Source organism: Seriola dumerili, unplaced genomic scaffold (assembly GCF_002260705.1).
Source record: "Seriola dumerili isolate Sdu_G_001 unplaced genomic scaffold, Sdu_1.0 BDQW01000025.1, whole genome shotgun sequence".
Classification (NCBI taxonomy): Eukaryota; Metazoa; Chordata; class Actinopteri; order Carangiformes; family Carangidae; genus Seriola; species Seriola dumerili.
Window position 1 is genome coordinate 1755860 of NW_019174280.1, and position 23284 is coordinate 1779143.

At 39.9% G+C, this 23284-nt stretch overlaps 1 protein-coding gene across 2 annotated transcripts in view; it reads left to right on the forward strand.

Moving 5' to 3' along the window:
* pex7 (peroxisomal biogenesis factor 7) overlaps positions 1 to 23284 on the forward strand; it is a 45061-nt gene that overhangs the window by 16314 nt on the left and 5463 nt on the right. For both annotated transcript variants that reach the window (XM_022763849.1, XM_022763858.1), the window contains exons 7-10: positions 1111 to 1217; positions 1708 to 1821; positions 5013 to 5068; positions 16542 to 16641. In XM_022763849.1, coding sequence (XP_022619570.1) covers positions 1111 to 1217; positions 1708 to 1821; positions 5013 to 5068; positions 16542 to 16641 — 377 coding nt within the window. The remainder of the gene's footprint in view (positions 1 to 1110; positions 1218 to 1707; positions 1822 to 5012; positions 5069 to 16541; positions 16642 to 23284) is intronic.

Here is a 23284-nt window from a genome sequence, read left to right on the forward strand (position 1 = left end):
GAAGAGGCTGTGGTCAAGTTTCTATCCAAATGCAGAACAAATGAGGTCAATAAAAGAGCTCCAGTCAAACCTGAAACACGGAAAACATGACTGAAATATGTAGTTTATGTTTGTTTTTTTAATCTATATTCTTCCACCTCGACAAGAATAAAAACCCTTTTTTTGATATTCTGACCTTTTTTTTTTTTATTTCTGGTGTTTCCACTGAAGTTTATTAAATGCTCAAATGAAAATTTGCATAAAAACAGGTCTTTCAACTCTAGTTCATGTGAAGCACACTGAACCCGTCACTGTGACTTCGGCTTAAAGCAGGTAAAAGTGCACAGTTTGACTACAGCACTCAGAACCTGCTGCTGTGAAACGAATGTGGAAGTAAAGGGAGGAGAGCAGAGTGTAAAGGTGCTGCTTGATGACTGTCGCAGTGTGTTGGCAGACCATCAGCCTCTGCCCGGTAAAACCACACACACACACATGCACACACACACACACACTCTCTCTGTCTGTTGGGTTGATGCCATAATGAAGTGGTCCCTGAAATGAGTGGTTCAAAATAAAAGACTAGATTATATTGGAACACACACACACACACACACACACACACACACACACACACACACACACACACACCCAAAACATCGGCGGCCATGTTCCCCTCAATTAACCTCTTTTTTTTCTTTCTGGGTCTCTTCTCTGTTACGTCCCTTCTCTCTCTCTCTCTCTCCCTCTCCCTCTCTCTCTCTCTCGTAAATTCAAATTGTGGGATTCAATTTTTCGATATTCAAATATCTTTCTCTCCATCCGTCTTAGAGACGATACAGAGTGGCCTTTTTCCCACCGGGTTACAACTCATGACATCACTGGTGTTGAAAAGGCGTGTGTCAGCTCAGTATCTGTAGATTAGAAGTACGACCTCCACATGTTGCCACCTTCATCAGACAAAGTTTGTACATTAATGTTATCAAATCCTCTGCCATTGTCTCGTCTGCTCCTCTTCCCACACAGCCTCATCCTTTACAGCTGAAGGGCTCATGAGCAGGACGGTGCAGCCTGCAGTATGTTGCACTGGGCATTCTGGGTAAATCTCCTGTGTCCATCTCTGTTTGCTCACAGGTGATGGGACGCTCAGAGTGTGGGATTTGAAGGCTGCTGCGTGTCGATTGGCCATCCCAGCGCACAAGGCTGAGATCCTTAGCTGTGATTGGTGCAAATATGATCAGGTAACTGCTATTATGTTTTCATGTAGTCAATTTTAAAACAGAGCGTACCTTAAGTCTTAATACATCTATCTCAGGTGCACATAACCAGCTTGACTTCGGATTAAAATTCATTGAGCTTTATACAGTTTATTTTGCACATGTATTTAACAAACTTCATTTATCAACTGCCAACTTTGTGGAAAAAATGCATTTGAATCAACTCTGTATACATTCAATTGGTTGTAATCTATTTGTATTGAGCGAAAAATATATTTTAGCAGCTTTATTCAACCTTAAACTCCATTCTGGGTTAAAATACAGGTTATTAGCAGAATTTTAGCCATATGACCATACTTTACAACACAGTTAACCAGTGTTTTTCCACATAAAAGCTCTATTCTGATCTTTATTTGCATTTTTAAAGAGCTTTATTTCTGTTGAAATGCATCTTGTAATTCTTATAAACAGCTGTTAAGCCCATTTAACATAAGTCATTGTTGTTTGTGTGTAGCACATTGTGGCCACAGGCTCAGTGGACTGCAGTGTGTGTGTGTGGGACCTGAGGAACGCACGACAGCCTGTCAATCAGCTGCGAGGCCACACCTACGCCATCCGCAGAGTCAAGGTACACACACAAACACACACACACATATGGCCTGGCTTGTGTTTCTGACCACATGCTCTGTCAAATGTGGTGTAACAACACTGTGTTATAACAACTGAGAGCAAAGTGTGTGTGTGTGTGTGGCAGAGATGCAGTGCTGGGCCTGACAGCATCAAAACACCCACTTAAATGGACCTAATAAGACCACACAGACACACACACACACACCCACACATATTAGAAATGTGTGGGTTTGTGTGTGAGAGAACAGACAGCTGCAGAGGAGTCCCCAAACACATCCCAGTTATTCAGATTAGGCACACGTCACCTCGCATACACACATACGTCATGGATACACATAGATATACACACACACACACACACACACACACACACTTGAGTTCATCCAATTGAGGAACTGTTTTTCTCAAGCCGGGTTTTTTCAGGACAGGTGACACCAATCGATCTAGAGAACTCAGTCTAAAACTCAGTGTGTGCGTGTGTGTGTGTGTGTCAGTGTTTGCTAATTTGTCGGCTAGTATCGATTTACTGGAGGGGGCAGAGAGGAGGTGAAGGGATTCATGATCAGCAGAAGAAGAGAGAAGAGATAAAAATAAACTGGGAGTCAGACACTTTCGATCCGGCTCTGTCAAGTTTTTTCTAACGTGGACGTTGTGTTTGTTGTTGTTGTCATCATCGTTAACAGTCATTAGACAGTCAGTCATAGATTTACCCAAACTGTTGTAAACATAACAACTGTGACTTGTACTTATATAATATTCTGTGTGTCAGTGAAGGAGTCTGAGGAAATAACCCTGATCATCTCATTTATCACAGAGCCTGCATTATGAACTGAAGGTGTGGATTTAATGGCACATGCTATCCAATTGCATTATGGGAAATGTAGTATCCAGTGCTTATCAGATTCTCTTTATTTAAAATGTGTCTCCTTTGAGTTCCAAACGTTTCATAAGTGCAGCACTAAATGGTTGGAGTATTTTTTTTTATTACATGACAGTCAGTAACTTGGTATTTCTATTAGTTGGATAAAAAGAAACAATAAAACGCATTTGTCACAATGTTAATGTGAAGGTTAATCATCCAGTAATTATTTTTCTTATCAGCAAAGAACTTCAGTATAAGATAATTATAGTTACATTAATAAATTGGTCCAAAATAGGTTTGAGGTCATTTAGACCAGTGGTTCTCACTTTTCACATAAAGGACCCTAAACTGACACAAATTAGACCATGGTTCCCCCATATTATAAGATTTTTGCTTTTTTATGACACAAAGGGTTTGAAACCCATGACCAAAATAGTCATACATTCTCTCATCTTTTACTTTTATGGATTGAATCATAGTGGAAATAAATCATTATCCTTTTTGCTGGGGACCCCCAGGAACCCCCTCATGAACCCCTGGGGGTCCCTGGACCCTACTTTGAGAACCACTGATTTAGACAGTGTCACCATTATACAGTGTCCCCCAGAGGGCAGTGATAAATTTAGTTTGTATTGTTGGCTACTTAAAAGAAAGTCATTATCTATTTTTTTTTCTAAACTTCCAAATATCTATCTAGATTTTGTCTTCAAAAGTCCAGTATCAGCCCAGATATAAAGATAAATCTGTAGAGCAAAAACAACCTACAAGGAATTTGCTGTTTCTATTCAGTGTTTCTCAGTTGATAAAATTCTACTTCACATAGTTTGAAAGGAGACAAGACAGAGTTACGAAAAAGAAGCAAACTATGTGAAAACCAAGTTTCAACCTCTGAGGCTGAAAGATGAAGCCAACACTGAAGAACAAAAACCTGCAGTTACTATAATGGCCACTAGAGTCTGGCTCCAACAGTGAGTCAATCCCCATAGACTCCCATGTTAAAATGTCCAACTTTATAGCAGAAATAAACATGTTTACAGTCTGGGAAAAAAACAGTTTTGACTGTTTATATAACTCACCTGTCACCTCACATTTTATTAAAGCTTAAAGTTATGGAGAATTGAGGGCGTGGCCTCTTTGACTGACAGATGGGTGAGCGTATGCTTGCCATAAACCAGCATTCACCGAAGTCTCAGCTCCACACACGCCCCTCCTCTTTGTCCATTTCTGGATTAGATGGGAGTTAGGGGCGGAGTCAGACACTGCCAAGATGGCAACGGAGGAGCAGCTCAATCTGAGCTTCAGAACCGCTCTTCAGAAACCTGTGGGTGACGTCACAGAGGCTACGTCCATTACAGTCTATGGTGAAAATATGAGATGAGAAATATTGATGATAAAGTGTGTTGAACTGTCCCAGTGTTGGACAGAGGTTATTAACAGAGATCTCTGAGATCAGCTTGTTCTACATCATCACAGCTGCTCAGAGTCTTTAATCTGTATTTGCTGTTTTTGCTTTGGTAACAAGTGACTTGCTGATGATGCTAATGAAGCATCTATTATTTGAAATGAGACACAGAAAGAAAGAGAAAAAGAGAGAGAAAGAGAGAGAGCGAGCGAGAGAGAGAGAGCGAGAGAGAGAAAGAGAGAGAGCGAGAGAGAGGCAGAGAGTCAGTTTGAATGTACCTGATGAGAAAAGTGAGATCGTCAGGAGCAGAGAGGGGGAACAAATGAGCGAATAAATTAATTTCAGCGTGCTTAGCCGCCAGTCAGTAAAATGTCTCTCTGTGGAGTTATTATTTCACTCTGATGGAGAAAATGTTTTTTGCACCTTTTTATAAGATGAGGGACAACCTCCGGCTGCTGCTCCACGAGATCAAAAAAAGCTTAGAACACATAAAAATGTGAAGAATAGAATAGACTGTAAACAGTACTGCTGGTCTTCTGCCTCGCCAGTTGTATTTTGAAAGAGTAACTTCCTCTCTTGTGTCTTCTGACTTTAGCATAGCTGTGATATACCCCTCGGCAATGCTGACTGTTAGCCAGCTGGTGGTCCCTTCATTGTCGCCTCAGGATGCCATTACTTCACTCTATCTTTACATAGAAAATAAATTCCTGCTGCTATATTGTTGTTTAAAATCTCATTTACAGAACCTTTAAAGTAATTGAACCAAATTAGGAGCCAAAGTGTCTAAAATTCTGTATCACACCTTCAGTTTAAATCCACCCCAGAACATGAACCAGCTTGTTTCTCTCTTTGGGAATGTGTGTTTATATGAAATCATTGATCATTGTGTCATTTCCTGACTGAGTTTTTATTCCCTCTCCTGCAGTTTTCTCCATTCAGTAAGACGGTGTTGGCATCCTGCTCGTACGACTTCACTGTCAGGTACAATGTCTTCTTCCTTCTTATTCTTCTTCTTCTTCTTCTGCTTCTGCTTCGTACTCTTCCTTCTTCCTTCTTCTGCTTCTTCCTTCTTACGAGCCAAAACATGACTGCTTCAGTCACTTCTTTGTGTATTGTGTTTGTGTATCTCATTTTATATTAATGAGCCATGTAAATGAAGGAGGTTGTTCACAAACACAAACAGAGTGGCTGAAGCAGAAAACCCTGTGGGGCTTATTCAAACATTTCTCAAAAGAAAATAAAAATCAAGACGACACACTTAAAGAAACAATCCTGATATTGATTTTCATTCAGCGTAGTGACACTTAGATGACTTAGATGCCTCTAACATGTTTCATTCATGAGACCTATAAAAGTGTTTCTCTGTGATCTCACACACAAGTTCGACTCTTTGACACCAACTTTTCTAGAGGTTAAAAGACTTAAGTGGTGGATGTAGTGTCGTATTTTCTGCTTACACTCCTTTTCTTTCAATTACCAACCAAAGTGGATGGATGGTGTCGTTCCTTAAGTAGTAATGGGTAAGGACACTGTGATAATGTGTGATAAAGTGAACTGGTGTGTGAGATAGAGAGAGAGAGAGAGCGGGAGGAAGAGATGGGAGACGAGATGAGCTCTTCCTCTGTTGAGCTGCAGAGGCTGACTTAATAAAATCAGTAATTTCAAGGAAGACCGCTTTTGTGTTTCTTAGGAGAATATGCTGCTTCTTAATCTTATCCCCTCTCCCCCTCTGTGTGTCTTCTTCTCTCTGACCATCTCAGCGGTAGTTTTATGTTCCTAGATTTAACATAAAGTCAGTCCTGTTCTGTAAAACTGCTGATGAATCTATTTTTATCTTTACGTCTGTCAACAGATTTACAGATGGGATAAGATGGACACATAGAGGCAGGGTGGCTAACGGTCCTCGAACAAAACTAAAACAATAAGTTCATTAAACGATCAGAAAGTAAATCAACAAATATTCTGGTAGTTGATTAGTCATTTAAGTCATTTAGCAATTGAAAGCACCAAACATCCATCGTTTTGTCTGAATGTCGCTAAATGGTTCAATTCAACTTCTACTGTTGTTGATGAGACACTAAATAAAAGATGGAGGGATGATTGGTGACAAGGTAAAAGATCGATGATGATGAGGCGTTGGATATATCAAACGATGTGGACAGAAAGAGAGAGCGAGAGAAGGAGAGAGGGGGATAAAATGCCAAAGGGAGAGAAGGAAGACTGAAAGCCAAATGTGGTGAGTGCTGGCTCTGTGCCAAAGCTTGTGTTTTATTGATCCAGGCTTTCGTTGGCTCAAATACTCTATGCTGAGTACTGATTTCATTATACACACACACACACACACACACACACACACTGGAAAATCACCACCTGCCAGATTCTTTCAGACTTTTACCTGAGGCTGCTTCGATACTTTTTTAAGGAATGAAAACAGCATCTGCGGAGATGATTCTCAGAAACGCATAAGTAATGTACCAAACCACATTTATTTTTTGTTTTTCCGGGAAGACGAAGAAGAAGAATTCTGGCAGCTGCTAACAAAGTGAAAAGACTGTCATAAAGAGAAAACATAATAAATCTTAAATCCTTCGTTTGCAAAAAGGGAAGTTTGCTGAATACAAATGTTTCAGCATCAGTGACACAGTTCCACATTCACACCTTTTACCTGTCCAGCACAGAACAGTTAAAGGTCCATATTGTATGAAGGTAGATGTCCATGTGTTGTTAAAGCAGGTCTAGGTTCTATATTAATACTGTGAAAGTATCAAAGCCTCAGTCCACAGAGAAATGCACACAGCCTGTATTCAGAAACTGAGCCTTAAAACCAGCCGTCAGGACTTCTAACTAACTTTGTGATGTCACAAAAAGCTTTCACCGCCCTCAGCCATGCCCCTAGCCCGCCCACCTGGACCCACCATCCAACCATGCAGGATTTGGTTTCTCTGAAATCTGCTGTATTTTTATTGGATCACTCAGAAAGTCAATCAGAAGAGAAGCTGAGAAGAGAGGCTCAGAGCCTCCTCTCTTCTGATTGGCTCAGTGACCTGTTGTTACTGGAGCTCCAGCCAAAAGCCTGAGAGAGGAGATGTAAAACTACACTGAGATGGTTTTTGGTTCTTAAAACCACAAATATATCTTCTTATGGATCAACACTTCAAATAAAACACAGAAGAAGTGTAAAATACGGGACCTTCAAATTTCTTTAACCTGAGGCCACTGCTTCACCACTAATGTATAGACATGTCCGGAGCTTTTTAGCCTCTTTAAGCTCATAGTTGTGGTTTTACATCACATTTTCTGTCTGGTTCAGTCTCAGCACAAACTCTGATAAAGCCCCTATCCACCAGCTGGTGAACATAGCGGAGCATTTAGCAGCTATAATGCAAGATATCTCCCTCAGGAGCTGGTGGAGACCAAACACAGAGCTAAAAGAAAGGGAATACTGGATACAAACACCACTCCACATTTTGAAGTTGCTCTGTAACTGCTGGATGTAAAAGTATTTGTGAACACATTGGCTATAACAACTTCATAAGGCCTCTCTGACACCCATATGGACGCTGTATCTTTAATTTAATCTGTACTCTCAGTCTTCTCCTTTATTAGCTTGCCTGCTGCCCATCCTCTGAGATAATCCTTAATCCATTCATTACTGCTGTGATAAAACCGTTTCATTGGGTTTACTTCATCAGATGTTATCTTAATAAAACATAATGAATGGGATTGAGGCAGGACCACAAATTACCCACTGGCATTGCATGTGTTTGTGCTTTCTTCCATAGACATATCACGTCTGTTTTCTTTGTGTTGAATAATCAAAACACACAGTGCGTCAAGGTAATTATCGCCTATTCTTAACTTGTGTCCAGCCTCAGATCGTGTGTGTGTGTGTGTGTGTGTGTGTGTGTGTGTGTGTGTGTGTGTGTTCATGTGCATGTGTGTGTGTGTGTGTGTGTGTGTGTGTGTGTGTGTGAGTGGTCATGTGAGTGTAGCATCGATCAGGACTGACTGCAGGAGGCTCTAATCACCTCATTAACAGGGGACTCGTTAACCATTAGTCTCTTCTTCGTCTGTTGATCAGCAGCCCCCCTGCAGTGCTTTACTTTTGTTGATGTTTGTTTCATTATGATGAAAAAAAATAATTGTTGTCCTGGTGCTGAAACTATTTATCAATGAATCAATCAGTGGATCAATAGAAAATTAGTCATCAACTTTTCTGATACGATGTCCGTGTTTTTAAGTCACTTTGAAGCAAAATTGCTAAACATCGTCCGAGTTTCTATTGTATGAAAGTGCAGGTCTGCAGGTCGGACGTCACCATTTTCATTATTTTCTGCCATTTTATAGAGAAAATGATAAATCGTATCATGATGAAATGATCAACAGAATGACCATTAATCAAAATAATCTTTAGTCGCAGTCCTAGAATCGTATATCATGTGAGATAAATCTTTTTAAATACATGAATGTGGAGCTTTCATGTTGATTTACGGTAAGAGTAGTGTATATTTTATTTTCTACCTCACCTGAAACAAAGACCAGCTCCACTAACTCTGTAATATATCATTAACAGAGAACTTTGACATTTTGAGAAATATGATTATTTGCTTTGTTAGCCGAGTTTGATGCAAAGATTGACACCGGTCTCATATCTGTGCTGTAAACATGAAGCTAACAGCAGTGGGTGCCTAACTTAGCTTAACACAAAGACAGCAGCCTGGCTCTGGTTTAAGGTAATAGCATCCACCTACCAGCACCTTTACAGTAATAAACATGTTATATCTTGTTTGTATAATCTGCACAAAAACTGAAATGCACAAAGCAACGCTAGCTGTTTTCCCCTGTTTCAAGTCTTTATGCTAAGCTAAGCTAACCACATGCTGGCTGTAGTGTCATATTTACTGTACAGACATCGGTGTGGTAAAAATTCTCTAACTCTCTGCAAATTAATGTTTCCCCAAATGTAGAAGGAATATTTCATAGAACAAATGCCACATATTTTATATTATGTAATATATTATTGTTTAGGCATCTAACCTACTTGATTTAAATTAATCCTGTTGTTTTATTATGAGATCTTGTTTTAACTCTTGAAGTTTTAACTCTTGAATTGTACCTAAGTGCCACTAAAACATTCTGAAATGTAGCTGTCAATCATCCAGATTATTAGACGTTAAGGTGTATTCAACTTGAGTGTCCTCACATCTACCTGTTGGTGTTCAGATCATTCCACTGTGTAAACTCAGTGTGTCCACACACACACACACACACACACACAAACACCTGCTTGTATAGGCCTTCCTGTGTGTTTAGGACGCTGGTTGTGACACATAAAAATACTGATCTATTCCACCTACGCACACAAAGAACAACACATGAATGCACACGTACAGTTCACTCATATGCAAATAGATCCGAGGGCACACTCCTCTGTAGTCACATATGAATGTACATGTACACACAGAGCTCTATTAATCCTTTTTCATCCCTCGTTTCCGTTCACCAACCCCCCTCCTCCCTTTCTCTCCTCTGCCTGTTTATTCACTTGTAGTCTTGAATCTCAGTGTCAAGTGGAGCATGCTGGGAGTTTTGATGATTTAACTGACAGAGCCTCTGTGACTGGGAGGCACAATATGTTGGATTCTGTTAGTTTAAAAGAAAATCTTTGACTTTTATTATCATACATTCACCAGAGTGTGAAGCTAAGCACATTTATTTTCAAATGGAGTTTGATAAATTACCAGCCCTCCCACAATCCTTTGTTTTTTCCAGAGAAACTGACATTCAATGAACTGGTAAATTTAATAATTAGTGGCACACAAAGCCATCAAATAAGACAGCAATCCTTTAAATTTAATCCAATAATGACAAAGTTGAGACATTTTTAATCTGCATCCAAATACAAGAGCAGTGTCTAAAAGAACCTCTCACCTTCACTAGACATGGACCTAGAGAACTGCTGTCCCTCCTCAGACCTGAGGTTGCATCGATTCAAACGTATTGAGAGGGGAAGCAGGTTGTGTGAGCTGTGTTCTGGGTGAAGTTTGAAAGTGATTCCCATTTTCTTTTGTAATGCACAAACTATAATGATATAAGAGAGTTAATTCTCCGTGAAAACGGCTTGGCAAAACCCTGAAAACTAGAGTGGCTGTTTGATTCTGTTGCATTTGCGTTTATTAACTTTGTCTGAAAAGCCTGGAGAAGAAAGCGGGATGGATTATTCAATTAGAATTTATTGTGATTTCTGCAGCACTATATGGTTAAAGTTTTTATGTGATTAATGAATTTTGTTGCAAAAATTGATGATCTGAAGATTTAATTGTTGCTTTGATTCTCTCTGTTATGTGGGAATGTGAACGCACTCTTTATTTTGTCATTGTTTCTCTGTGATCATGCACTTATTTAAAACCCAGTCGGAATCAGTGTTTCATGTGAAACTGAGACTCTGAGGTCATGTTAGACGTCTCATGTTTGCTTTAGATAACATGTTCTCCCCTCATCTGCTGCGCAACAGCCTGTGTGTGTGTGTGTGTGTGTGTGTGTGTGTGTGTGTGTGTGTGTGTTTGTGTGACGCAACATTAGTTTCCTCTTTGAATTAAAGGCATCAGTGACATCAGTTCATGAGAAGAGTAAATCACCCTCTTCACATTTCTTTGTATCTTACACATTGGCTTTTATTTGAGTCCTTTTCTCTCTTCCTGCTGTGACTTCATGAGTTTCGTGTTAATACTGAGACACACACACAAAAAGCTGACAGGTGAATGGAGGGTTCCACAGAATGAAACACAATAGAGGCTAAATAATTATCTACGATGGAAACTGCGGACAAAAGACAGTGCAAGCCTCATTTATACAAATAACATGGTGTATTTGTCTAGCTGGGACCGTCATCTGGTCTTACACACACACACACACACACACACACACACACACGCACACACACACACACACACACACACACACGCATTCACGTCATCTAAACCCTAAACCTGTAATCTGAATCACACATGAATCTGATACTTGCGTCCTCACAGTTCAGAGAAACACTGACGCCTTTGGAAAAACAGTCTTTCATCTAGAACTGCAATTTTTGATTATTGTCATTATCAATTAATCTGCTTTCTCTTTTATCGATTAATCGTTTTGTCTGTGTTTTGTCTGTCAGTGATAATTTCACACAGGTGAAATTAGTGATGAATATAAATGTCTTGTTTTGTTTGACCAACAGTCCAAAACCCAAAGTTATTCAGTTTGTATACAATGATATTAAACAGAGAAGAGGATGAAATTCTCAAATTTCCCCTTTTTTTTTCTTTGGCCCTGATCCAAGTCTTTAAATGTTGTGTATCTGCAGATTCCAATACTTATATTTACATAGCAGGAGAATCTATACAATGCTGATTAAATCAGGGACACCTTATTATTCACGAGCTACTTGATCCAAATATTTCAAATTATTAAGATGATCAGTTTAAGTAATTGATATAAATGAAATGAAAGTTTATCCTGAAATTGATGTGACGTGGTCAGCTGAGGAGAAGCTGTATCACTGTTGAAACTACAGTCCATGCACTGTTGTACAGCAGTGTTCCAGAGCGGAAACTCTCCTGTCATGAATGATCTTTGGCTACAGACACCGGCTGCGCAGAGTCAAGCTTAATGTTGTTCTGTACTCACGGTTAATTAGCAAGAACAGCTGATGTGACCTGCTGCTGGTGACTTTTGTCAATTTAACTGGAGGAAAGTGACTGTCAGCACCGCCTAAAATGTTTTAATGCTAATCAGTTAGAGTGGGAGTTTGAGGAAATCTGTGTATTTTTTCAACCTGGACAAAATTCCGAGCTGCACCGCTGCACCCAAATGAGTTTTCACATTCACATGCTGTAATTTTCACTCGTATATGCAGAGGAAGGTTCATAGTAGGCTTGTCATAGAGCAGAGCAGCTCTGCAAGTGGATTGGCACTTGATCTTTCAGCCAATACTGATGCATTAAGATATGCACAGATCAGCCCTGACACCGATCTTTAGAATGAGCTTCTCTCAACTAATCGATTGACTCATGAATCATTTCATCTCAACTTTCCACCATGTCTCTGCACAGCAGTGTTTTTCAAACTTGGTGCTCATGAAACAATTTTCCTAGCAGTAAATAATAATAAAAAAAAAAACCCTAAACTCTGCTTCTACTCCTGCTGCATCTCCTCACATTATTGGAGCCTAAAAAGCCGACTCACCAGAGCCGACGGTAAATCACTGCTGTTGCTCGTTTTATGAAGCCAATCGAGGCTGCAGTGGCTCTTAGCAGCAGGAATATTACTCCTGCCTCTTAATGCACTGAATGGGACCACTGTGACAGAAATGCATTCATTTCACTTGAGATTTTTTTATTGCCACTGCACTTCATTATGCTGCAGACGTATTGCTCTGCGCTGTGGGTGATGAATGTGTTTCACTTCATGTGTATATTTGTGCATGAGTGAGCACATGAACCCCATTTAGATACTTAAAATTACACAGAATAGAGATATTAGTAAAAAAAATAGATTTTGATGGTTACACTCTGGTCCTCTTTCACTCTCTTCAAGTCGAAAATGAATGTTGCTTTTACAGTTTATTTCCCGTTCTAACAAGACTGAAAGCACAGACACATTAGTGTCTCTTTCAGGCATTAATTCTCAGTATAAAAAAAAACGACATTATTGGAAGGGTAAAAAAGGAGAGAAAACTAACTTTATCTAACATTATTGTTAGATGAGGCTCAACCTATGAGTTTAAGGTCTCGGTGTGCTTCAAACAGAGTGCCTGTGTGATCATGTAACAGCCTCTGACACCACATCGCTAATGTGGAATTCGGGGGGGGGGGTAACAGATAACAAACAACTGGACAGTCACATCCACTTTACTTCAGGTGTGTGCAGGTGTGAACGTAAGAGAGATTTGACCTTGATGACTAAAACCTGAAATGCCCACCTACATCTCACAAACTCAGTTTCAGCTCAGCAGAGGGGCATGCTGACCGGACTGAAAAAGCTCAACAGGTATTATAAGTATTATCATGAAATTCTGAGCAAGCATTCATGGCTCCCAGATGATGGATCCTAAAGACTTTGGTATCCCTCAGACTTTTGTTGTTATGCTACTACAAGGTTTACTTTTGAAGTTTTGAGTGAAATGCTTCAAAACGGATTGTAATGAAATTTGCTGCACACATCCAGCCATGCCTCATAATAAAATATAATAAGTTTGGTGAACATTTCATCTGGCGCTATGATTGGGTCAACATTTTTAACTTATTCAATATTTTATTTAATAAAAACTAGCAAAACTAATGACGTTCCCATCAACCTCAAGTCTACTTTGTGTTAATTGATAATCAGCCAATGTTAGCATGCTAGCATGCTAAACACACTCAGTGAGTTTTTGACCTCTAAAGTCTAACAAAAAAACAAATAAAAACTTCAGACAATATTAGCTTTACTGCATCTCAGGGTTTTCCTCAGTAGGTAGGTAGCTCAGCGACTGGAGCTCCATACTGTCACGTGATGACAACAAAGTCCTCACAGGAAAGTCTGGCCACTCAGCAGCCATCTTGGCGACACCCCCTGGCAGTTATTTTGGGATAACGACCAGGCTCCCATCTCAATGATTGGGGAGAGCTATAACTTCACTTTCAATGGTCACCGGGACATAAAGAGAGCATGTAAAAACTTGGCGACTTTGCCACAAAATGAGGTTTAAAATGCTTTTTTCCCCACAGGTTTTGGCTTGATATGTTTCCTGTTCAGCTGATATAAAGCAGATATTTGGCTTATTGGGGGGAGGGGCAGGACATGTGTCATACAACTGTGGTGTTACAGACTTTTTCTATTCAGGATTCTTCAAGTGGTTTGTCTGTCTCTTGTAACATCTCTGATGACAACTTAGCAAACTCCATTCACTGAGGAACACCATGAGATTCAGTCCAACCACATTAACAATATTTTGATTGTTGTTTTAGACATGAAATGAAGCAGGATTCTAAAACAGATTTTGTTGGATAGTTTAGACATTTGTCGTTTTCACGACAGTCGCTTCGTTTTTCAGATTGAAATGCAGAGGAGAAGCGCATTCAATCAGACACGTAGGAGAAAGGTTCACGGTGATGTCGCAGTGAAAATACACGACACTTCAATGTCAATCACCTCGTATCACATGCTTTAAATTAAGTCACTCAAACAGTGTGAAAAAGCTGTACTGCTACTAAATCCTGGTTTTCTCTTTGCTCTTATGCAACAACCTGACTCCCGCATGGAAGTAAATGAGGTTTAATTATGTCGAAGTGCTGCTGCATTTTGTTGCATCTCTAAAGTGTGTACCTCCTGTTCAACTTTCTGACAGAACATTTGTTTTTTACTTCCAACAGTTGGAGTTATCAATCAGTGCTAAAGTCCAGGAAACAAACTCACTCTGCTCATTAGGACTAAACCTTAATCAGTCTGTACTGCAGAACTTTACAACACACACACACACCCACGCACACACGCACACACACACGCACACACACAAATCCACACGCATGGACGTATATGTATACATAGGGGAAAGGGAGTGTGAGCAGTGATTTACACTAACAACTCACTCAATATATAATATCTTTCAATGCCTGACTCTCCCCAGACACCCATCTTTCATTTTTGTGTGTGTGTGTGTGTGTGTGTGTGTGTGTGTGTGTGTGTGTGTATGTGTGTGTGTGTGTGTGTGTGTTGCAGCTCCTGTATTAATACAGGCCTAATGGAGCCCAGTGGGAGCTGCAGTGTTCCCTCTGAAAATGATTTAATTACATTTGCAAAGTGGATGAGTCTGGAGGGAGTGTTTGCTGCGTCAGGGCTTTGGGCCTCACACACACACACACACACACACAAACGTCACTCTGTCAAGACCAGGGAGAGAAACAGTCTTTCAATTAGTCTGATTGGCTGCTGCTCTCCGAGGTCTGGAGCCAGTGTTTTATTGTCCCTCTCTTTCTTTCTTTCCACTTCTCATCCCTCTCAGACTCTTGCTGTCCGTTCTCTCTCACTTTTCTTCTCTTTGTCATTTGTTTTTCATAATCTTATTCTGTAGATTGCTGTCTCCTTTACATCCTTTCCTCTTCATGTCTTTGAAGCTATTTCTCCCTCCGTCTCTCCTCTTCCCTCTTACTCATCTTCCTCCTGTTTTTTCTGTATTAAAACCTTTTCATGCATAACTCATTATTGATGATTATTGACAGTAATGAATAAATTAGTTTGGGGGCCGTGACCAGGTGTATGCTTCTTTGTCTGTTTAAACCCTTTCCCTTTCCTTTTCCCACAGCATCATTATTATTGAAATGGTTCGTCCTCTTGGGAGCCTGAATGTGCTCATCAAAATACACATCCATTTTTGTAAAAGATGATGAAATATCTTTTAAGTAAATTCGTTAGCTGCATGGTCATTTTGGCTTGAGGGTAGCAACAAAGCGAAGGATGTGGTGAGCAAAGGCTTGCAGAGTAATCACAATCCTCTGGGTACCATGCATATCAATCAATCAATCAATCAATCAATCAATCACTTTATTTGTCCCCAGTGGGGCAATTGGGTATATGTGGATATGTGCATAAAAACACAGGGCACATCAATACAACACCAAGACCATATAATAAAGAGCTACAAGATAATAAAAACAGAACAGAAACAGTACGTTATTAGACAATAAGTAGGAACAGCAACATTATAATTTAGCCATTAGTTTTCAAGATACTCGACAAAAAGTCAAAAAGTACCAAAAAATCACTGGACCAAATGTTGCACGGACAGATGTACAAACCGAGCAACCAACCCTACTGTTGGACAAGGCAGTCAACATTGGACATTTCTGTAAACAGCAGATTGCTTTCAGTGACGTTTTTTCTACATCCTGTGCCAATATTTTTTGGAATTCTCGCTTTCTACAACACATTGTTCCCATAGTGTGATTCTGGTTATAGAAAGATCGGGGTTATGGCACATGAACTGTGGTTAACATTATGTAACTACACTACTTTCTAAAGTTTGGGAAACACTGGGATCAGTCAAAAAAGGGTCAACAATAACTGCAGGACACGAATTTCATTTAGTTTCAGGAATTGTCTAAAATTGACATAAATCATTGGATAATAGGCCACAGTAGTGTTGCCCTCCAAGGTGATTCAGTTATGTAAAATATTCAGTGCCGTTCAGCTCTCACTGTGCCTTTTGTCTTTATTTTATAGTTGTAGATATTAGATTTGTTGTTCTTCACCGTTGTTGGAGGGTTCTTCCTTTAGATGATGCGGTGATGCACTGATTACAAAAAGTCGACATCGAAGAGTCTATATTTTTCTTTTTCTGTAATATAGATCTTTACTTTTCCATGTGATCATTTGGAAAGCTGATAGTTAAATGTAAGTTACATATTTGTCTGTGTTGGTTGTGTAGGTTCTGGGATTACAGCAGGAACCCGTCTCTTCTGGACACTGTGGAACATCACTCAGAGTTTGTCTGTGGATTAGACTTCAACCTGCACATCCCCAACCAGGTAACACACACTCACACACACACACACACACACTGTCATGTCGTTCAAACATGCTGCAGTTTGTAGGACCATCCCTCCCGTCCTGTACTTATTTTTTTGCAAGTGTGTGTGTGTGTGTGTGTGTGTCCACACATCTGGTTTCTACCTGTGTGAGTTTTTGCTGCAATTGTTGAAATGGGGGCCATCCATCAATCTGTCTGCACATGAGCAGACTGAGGGACACACACACACACACACACATTCTAACACAGGGCTGTGAGGGATCTGTGTGTTCGAATGTGTCCAAGTAAAGAAGCAGTGAATTGAAAAGGCCACTCATGTCTAATTGAGTTTTCCTGTTAATTCAGATGGGCGCTGTGCCTCTCAGGCCACACAGACCCTCCCCTGAAGTAAATCCAAAGCCAAGTGGTGAAATGAAATCAGGGTTTAAATGCGTGGTTAAATGCGTGGGAAATAGTGACAAAAACCATCCGAAGAATGAAGTCTTCATTGGGTTATCACTCATACAAAGTTGCATCATTTCAAACTCTTGCACTCAAAGTGAATCAACCAAAGTTTAGCTTTGTTAGCTAAATGCCAAAACAATTCTTAAAATGCCTCAGGCATTTTAATGTTAATGTTAATGCTCCTCTAAGGTGTGTGGTCAGATAAAAATGCAAGAGTGGCTTTGCATGTTTTAGCCCATTAACTACAGATGGTGTATACATCACTGCTCACCATTTTCCAAACCATGCCATTAGTTTGGAGATTGATTTTCTACCTTCCAGGCAGCTGTTGGATTCTCTACATTTCGGTAACATTTTGAAAATTAACTTGCAGAGCGAAACTCCTCCATGAGTCTCTGACATCCAAGATAAGGAGCCAAACCAGAAACTTTTCAATGGAAGAAACAGCCAAAGTCATGTTTTCCTCTTCACACAATCTATAGTTGCTAATGTTTGTCTTATTGAGGTCAAGAAGTCAGTATTAAAAAGCACTGGGATTCATCTTCCTGTGAATATCCAGGGAAAAGTGAATGAAACTAAACGGTGCTGCTGGAGAAAAGGTTTCAGAATATCAATCAGGGTGCTTGTTTGTCTCTGGATCCAAGTCTGTGATGGACGGATTAACTAATCAACTGAAATGACCATCTGTTGGTTCTACTTTGGTGGACTGAAAATGATAGAAGGTGTTGTCTGTGGTGTTATCTGACGCAAGTCGCAGGTTGTTTATTATGGCATACAGAGAGGGTCCCCAAGTGGCTACAAGATCAGTCGGATGGCTCGTGAGATGTGCGTTAACAAGATAGTGTGCAAGAAGAACATGTGCTTCACAGATTGTATATTTTTTCTAACTTTAGAACTTTAAAATTCATCAAACAATCTGGGAAGAGTAGATCAATCTCCAGTGATCTCAACTGATTGATGAGCTAAAACTTACAAAAACACTGGTATGATCCATTAGATTATAGTCCAGGGCGTCTGTGTAGCACCTGAATACCTTATTCAGGACCTAGGGCTGGGCAATATGGCCAAAACTGTTATCACGATAAAAACTTCCATATCAGTTGATATCGATATTTATCACGATAAATACCACATCGTTATTTCTTTCAGGTTTAAAGGCTGATTTTTGCTCGAGTGAAAGCTGAAGAAACCAGACAGTCAACTGAGGTTTTAAACTATTCCTTTTAGTCAGAACATGACAAACACTTGCCAAACAGCAGAAGATTTAAAAATTGTGAGGTACAAACATTCAAAATATGATAAAATATGCATGATTAAAATCAAAATTCTTTTCAGTCCTTTTTACTCAACAAAGTGAATAGAAAATGAAGTTCTGCAGTGTGATACAGCACACATGTAACATGGCTCAGACTGAAAAATAAAAAAAAATAAAAAAGAAGATTTGCACTGGGTACTGGCTTGGCGCTTGTCAAGGGTCCACTAATACTCGTCTGGGCCTGTAATGTCTTACTTTCTGTGTCCTAACGGGTCATATTGTTTCAAGTGATGAAACAGGTTTGTGGCGTTGCCTGTGTTTGATGGAACGTGTCTCCGGCACAGTGTGCAGTGCACATTGCTCTGTTTTTTGTCGGACTGTAAATAGAGAGTGGTCTCTCTTGTGGGCGATGTCATCGTCCTCGGCGCTGCGTTCTGCTTTTTCTGCGGTGTCGATCATTTCGACCCCCAGGAACCCCTTTAAGGACCCTGAGGGTGTCCAGACCCTACTTTAAGAACCACTGCTTTAAATCACAGTTGAAATTACTGAAATTTGTTTTGTTTTTTTTTGGAAATGTACAAACAAAGGAAATATGCTGGGAGGACTGGAACCGTCTGCGGTGCTGAAGTTTTGAGCAGTGGATCATAGTCGTATCAACATTAATATCAATAAATCCAATGAATGTCCCCTATTAACCAGCACTGTGTGTATCACAGCCGGATATATCTTCTCCCTCTGAGCTTTAGAGCTCCATTGCATTTCCATTTCCAAACACTATTAAAAATTAATTTAGACTCAGTCGCACAGACACACCGTTCTGCTGCCCCAATACTCACTAGAGAACCAAATATGGATTAATCCGCCACTGAATATAGTCCCCTCCAGTTTGTTTGTACAGACTTATATCTTCAGTGTGAAGCAGTTGGCTTGGAGCTGAGATTCACAGACAGGGTAGGAGAGTCAGTGTTGAGAGATGAACTAATATACAACTGTTGAAGATTTGAATTGCCTTTACATTAACCTGTCTGCCTCTACTTGACACAACCTAATTTTCTCAGCATCCAGCTTTATCAGGTTTTTCACTTGGAGACAAAAATAGCTCTCTGGAAAATCTGATTGAGCACTTTTCCAGGACACAGACAATGACAAGGTGGACGTGCGTCCGTGATATCGCCTGGAGCTTGAACCCACAGTGTCACAGTAAACAGTCAGTTTCCCTCAGCAGCCAATCACAGAGGGCGAGCTGTCCCGGCTGCCAAGTTCCCATTCTCAGTCTGACAGGCAGTGTTTGAGCTGTGTGTGTGTGTGTGTGTGTGTGTGTGTGTGTGTGTGTGTGTGTGTGTGTGTGTGTGTGTGTGTGTGTGTGTGTAATACAGTTGCAAATAATGAGCTGTGTTGTCAGTGTTTGAGAGTGTGTGTGTGTGTGTGTGTGTGTGTGAGTGTGTGTGAGGAGGAACACAGTAATGAGCTGTATTGTTAGTTGTGTTGTTATCAGACATGTCATTACAGGAAACAAGCTGTAAAATAACACACTCACACAAATAGCTGCGACAGTGTTGAGGACCCTCACACGGACATCACAGACCATATCTCCCCTCTGTTTTCACTCTTTCTCCATCTTTGTTCTCCATCTCCTCTTTCTCTCTCCGTTTTTTTTCCACCTCTCTATTTTATGTTCATTTTATGTTTCGTGTAGTTTCCTCAGGGAATCTCCGCCTCTGAATCACATCAAAAAACAGTAGATATATTCCTCCTTCACAGTTTAAATATCTAATAAAGGCAATTCCCAGTCATATTAGAGTAATAATAAAAAATGATCTAATTTGAACAGAATAATTCATCATCAATCATATTATTAGGAAGAATGCAAATGTTGAATTTAAGTATATGTTTGGTTTATATTCACTTGGATTGTGTTCATTTTAATCTATAAAGATACTACACATATGGTGAAGTGTTAAATAAAGGGAAATGCCAAAAACAAACAAACAGATAAATAAAAAACAAAGTTGCAGTGCAAAATTTCAGATATTTGAACTAAAAAACATGACGTCAAATTCAGTGGCTCTGTTTATAATCAAAGTCATGTTTTTATTCATTTTTACATTATCGTATTGGAAATGTTTCCAATCAAGTCGTAGGGTTAGGGTGAAAATCCAAAATGAATTAAGGCATGTCATCAAATTATATTGCTATACAGCTGTAGCACAGGCCAGTGATTGAGTGTTACTTGGTCCTCCCAGCCCAGTGGTGATGTTCTGAATCTCAGCACAGCTCACATGAAATTTGGGGATGTGGGAATACAGAACATTCTTTCTTAAATATCTTTTGATTTCCCATTGAACTCCAGTGTGTGTGTGTGTGTGTCATTGACTGCTGTGATCTACTGTCTCTTCCTCATCACTGTGATTGTCTGACTCAGCTCCTTGTTCTCCATGGAGACCACTGACCAGTACATGCATTTCTGTGTGTGTGTGTGTGTGTGTGTGTGTGTGTGTGTGTGTGTGTGTGTGTGTGTGTGTGCGTGTGTGTATGCAAGTATTGCATGCCGTCTCCACTGACTAGAAGGAGGAGCATCACATGGTGTCTTGTTACTGTAATCATGATTTTTTAGAATCAGTGTTTCAGCCCTCAGACATTTCTCAAATTAAAAGGTGAAAATAATTAAGGTCTGTGGGCCAAAACATAATTTTCTAATAAAGACAATAGAGGACAAAATATAGAAAGATAAAGTGTTATTATTTTGATTTATGAACAAAGCATCAGCAAAACATAACCTTAGTGATGCATAACAAAAACGTGAACTTCAGTTCAAAGTTGAATTTTGCTCTTGTAGATATGCCTTTTTTAAATGTGTCAAACCTTCACTTTATCAAACCCATCGCCATCATCAAGCTGGCAGCTATTCAACAGTCAAGAAAACGGATGGATGTGTGTTTTTGAAACAGTTAAACTGTAACGACATTTTTGAAGAATCGACAATTCTCAGCCACGTTCTTGAGAGCATCTTCATTGTTAAATGTAGTAGCACCAAGTTTGAAAATTCAGAACATTAAAAAGCGTTTTTTAATGCAGTGCAGGTGCTGAGTGTCCAGCTGCACAGAGCTAACACACAGGGAAGGATTTTAAGGGAAATGTTGTGCTGCATTAGTTTTTTGTTGTGAGAACTTACAGTGAACTCGCACATCATTTCCATAAACATGGCTGCCTGTTTAGCGATCCAGACGTCAGGCTAATCTGCTGTGATGAACTCAGTGATGCTACATTATCTGTCCCACTGTGAGATATCAGACTTTCTCTCCTCCTCTTCTTCCTGCACTTCTTGATCTATCTCTACTCTAACTTCGTCTCCGTCCTTACTTACCCCAGTTTCTCTTCTTCCTCTCGTCTTTACACCCTTTCTGCTTTAATTTCTTCCTCTGATATCAGCGCTAACTTGCTCTTATCTCCTCTCTTCTAATCACTTCTTGTTCTAATCACTTGCTCCCCTCCCCTTTTCTCTCTCTCTCTCTCTCTCTCTCTCTCTCTCCCTCCCTCTCTCTCTCTCTCTCTCCCTCTCTCTCTCTCTCTCACACGCATGCACACACACACAGACTCGCTCACTGGTGTGGTCTCTGGTCTTATCCAGGCATAGAAGTGGCTGATGGATCGCCCCTCTTTATAGCACTGCAGGCCAAACCATACACACACTTACACACTGGGCATAGAAGACCTTTGCCTTGTGTGTGTGTGTGTGTGTGTGTGTGTGTGTTAGACAGAGATAGGATGAGGTGATAAATCATACACGGATGCAGGATGACAACCATTCACAGGTTTGTAGGTTGGTTATTTTATAAAAAAAAATCCTCATGACTGCTACAGTTACAGCAGTGGAGGTACAGTGATACATGAAGTACATGAAACAATCTCTGCACCAAAACTGCTTGGTTATGTTTAGGAAAAGCTCAGTATTTGGGTTAAAACAGACCCTTTCACAATGTTACCACGTGTTAGAAAGCCTTTCTGCTAGAGCTTCTCCATGTGACTCACTGAAGTTGTTGTTGGCTATGGACACGTAAGAGCAAATAGCACTGTTGGCTACAGACATTTAGGTGTAAAAACCACTGTTGGCTACAGACACCTGGGTGTAAATAGCAGTGTTAGATATATGCACCTAGGTGTAAATAGCGTTGTTGGTAAAGGACACCTGGGTGTAAATAGCGTTGTTGGTAAAGGACACCTGGGTGTAAATAGCATTGTTGGTAAAGAACACCTGGATGTAAATAGTAGTGTTGAATACAGACACCTGGGTGCAAATAACATTGTTGTTTACGGACACCTGGATGTAAATAGCGTTGATGGCTACAGACACATGGGTGCAAATACCATTGTTGGCTCCCGACACCTGGGTGCAAACAGAATTGTTGGCTATGGACACCTTGATGTAAATAACATTTGCCTTGAATTATTTTATCTAGTTTTGGATCTGATTTACTTGCATTATCTGTTTTTATTGTAAAGCATTTTGTAACTCTCTTGTTGAAAGATGCCATATTAATATTAGTATAAATGTTTGATTATTATTATTATTATTATTATTATTATTATTATTATTATTAAAGCCAAACAATTAGAAGCCAACATAGTTCTTGCTGCCTACCCCAGCTGACGACTTCTTTTTAACATTGTTAACAGGGACGTGTCCTGGAGCTGCCACTTAACACTGTTACCATGACAATTCAGCAGTGATAAAGAGTGTATTGTACTGTATGACAGCTCTCCCGTATGACTACATATCTGCCATGAGCTTATTAGTGTTTTAATTATTTTTGCTTCATTCATCTTTTTCTCATTATTTGAAATAAAAAAGACACTGAAGAAGACACTGTCCATTGGTCAGACTTTGAACTTCCTGTCTCGCTTTTATACTCCCTTTAGTCTTACAGCCTTTTTTCATTGTATT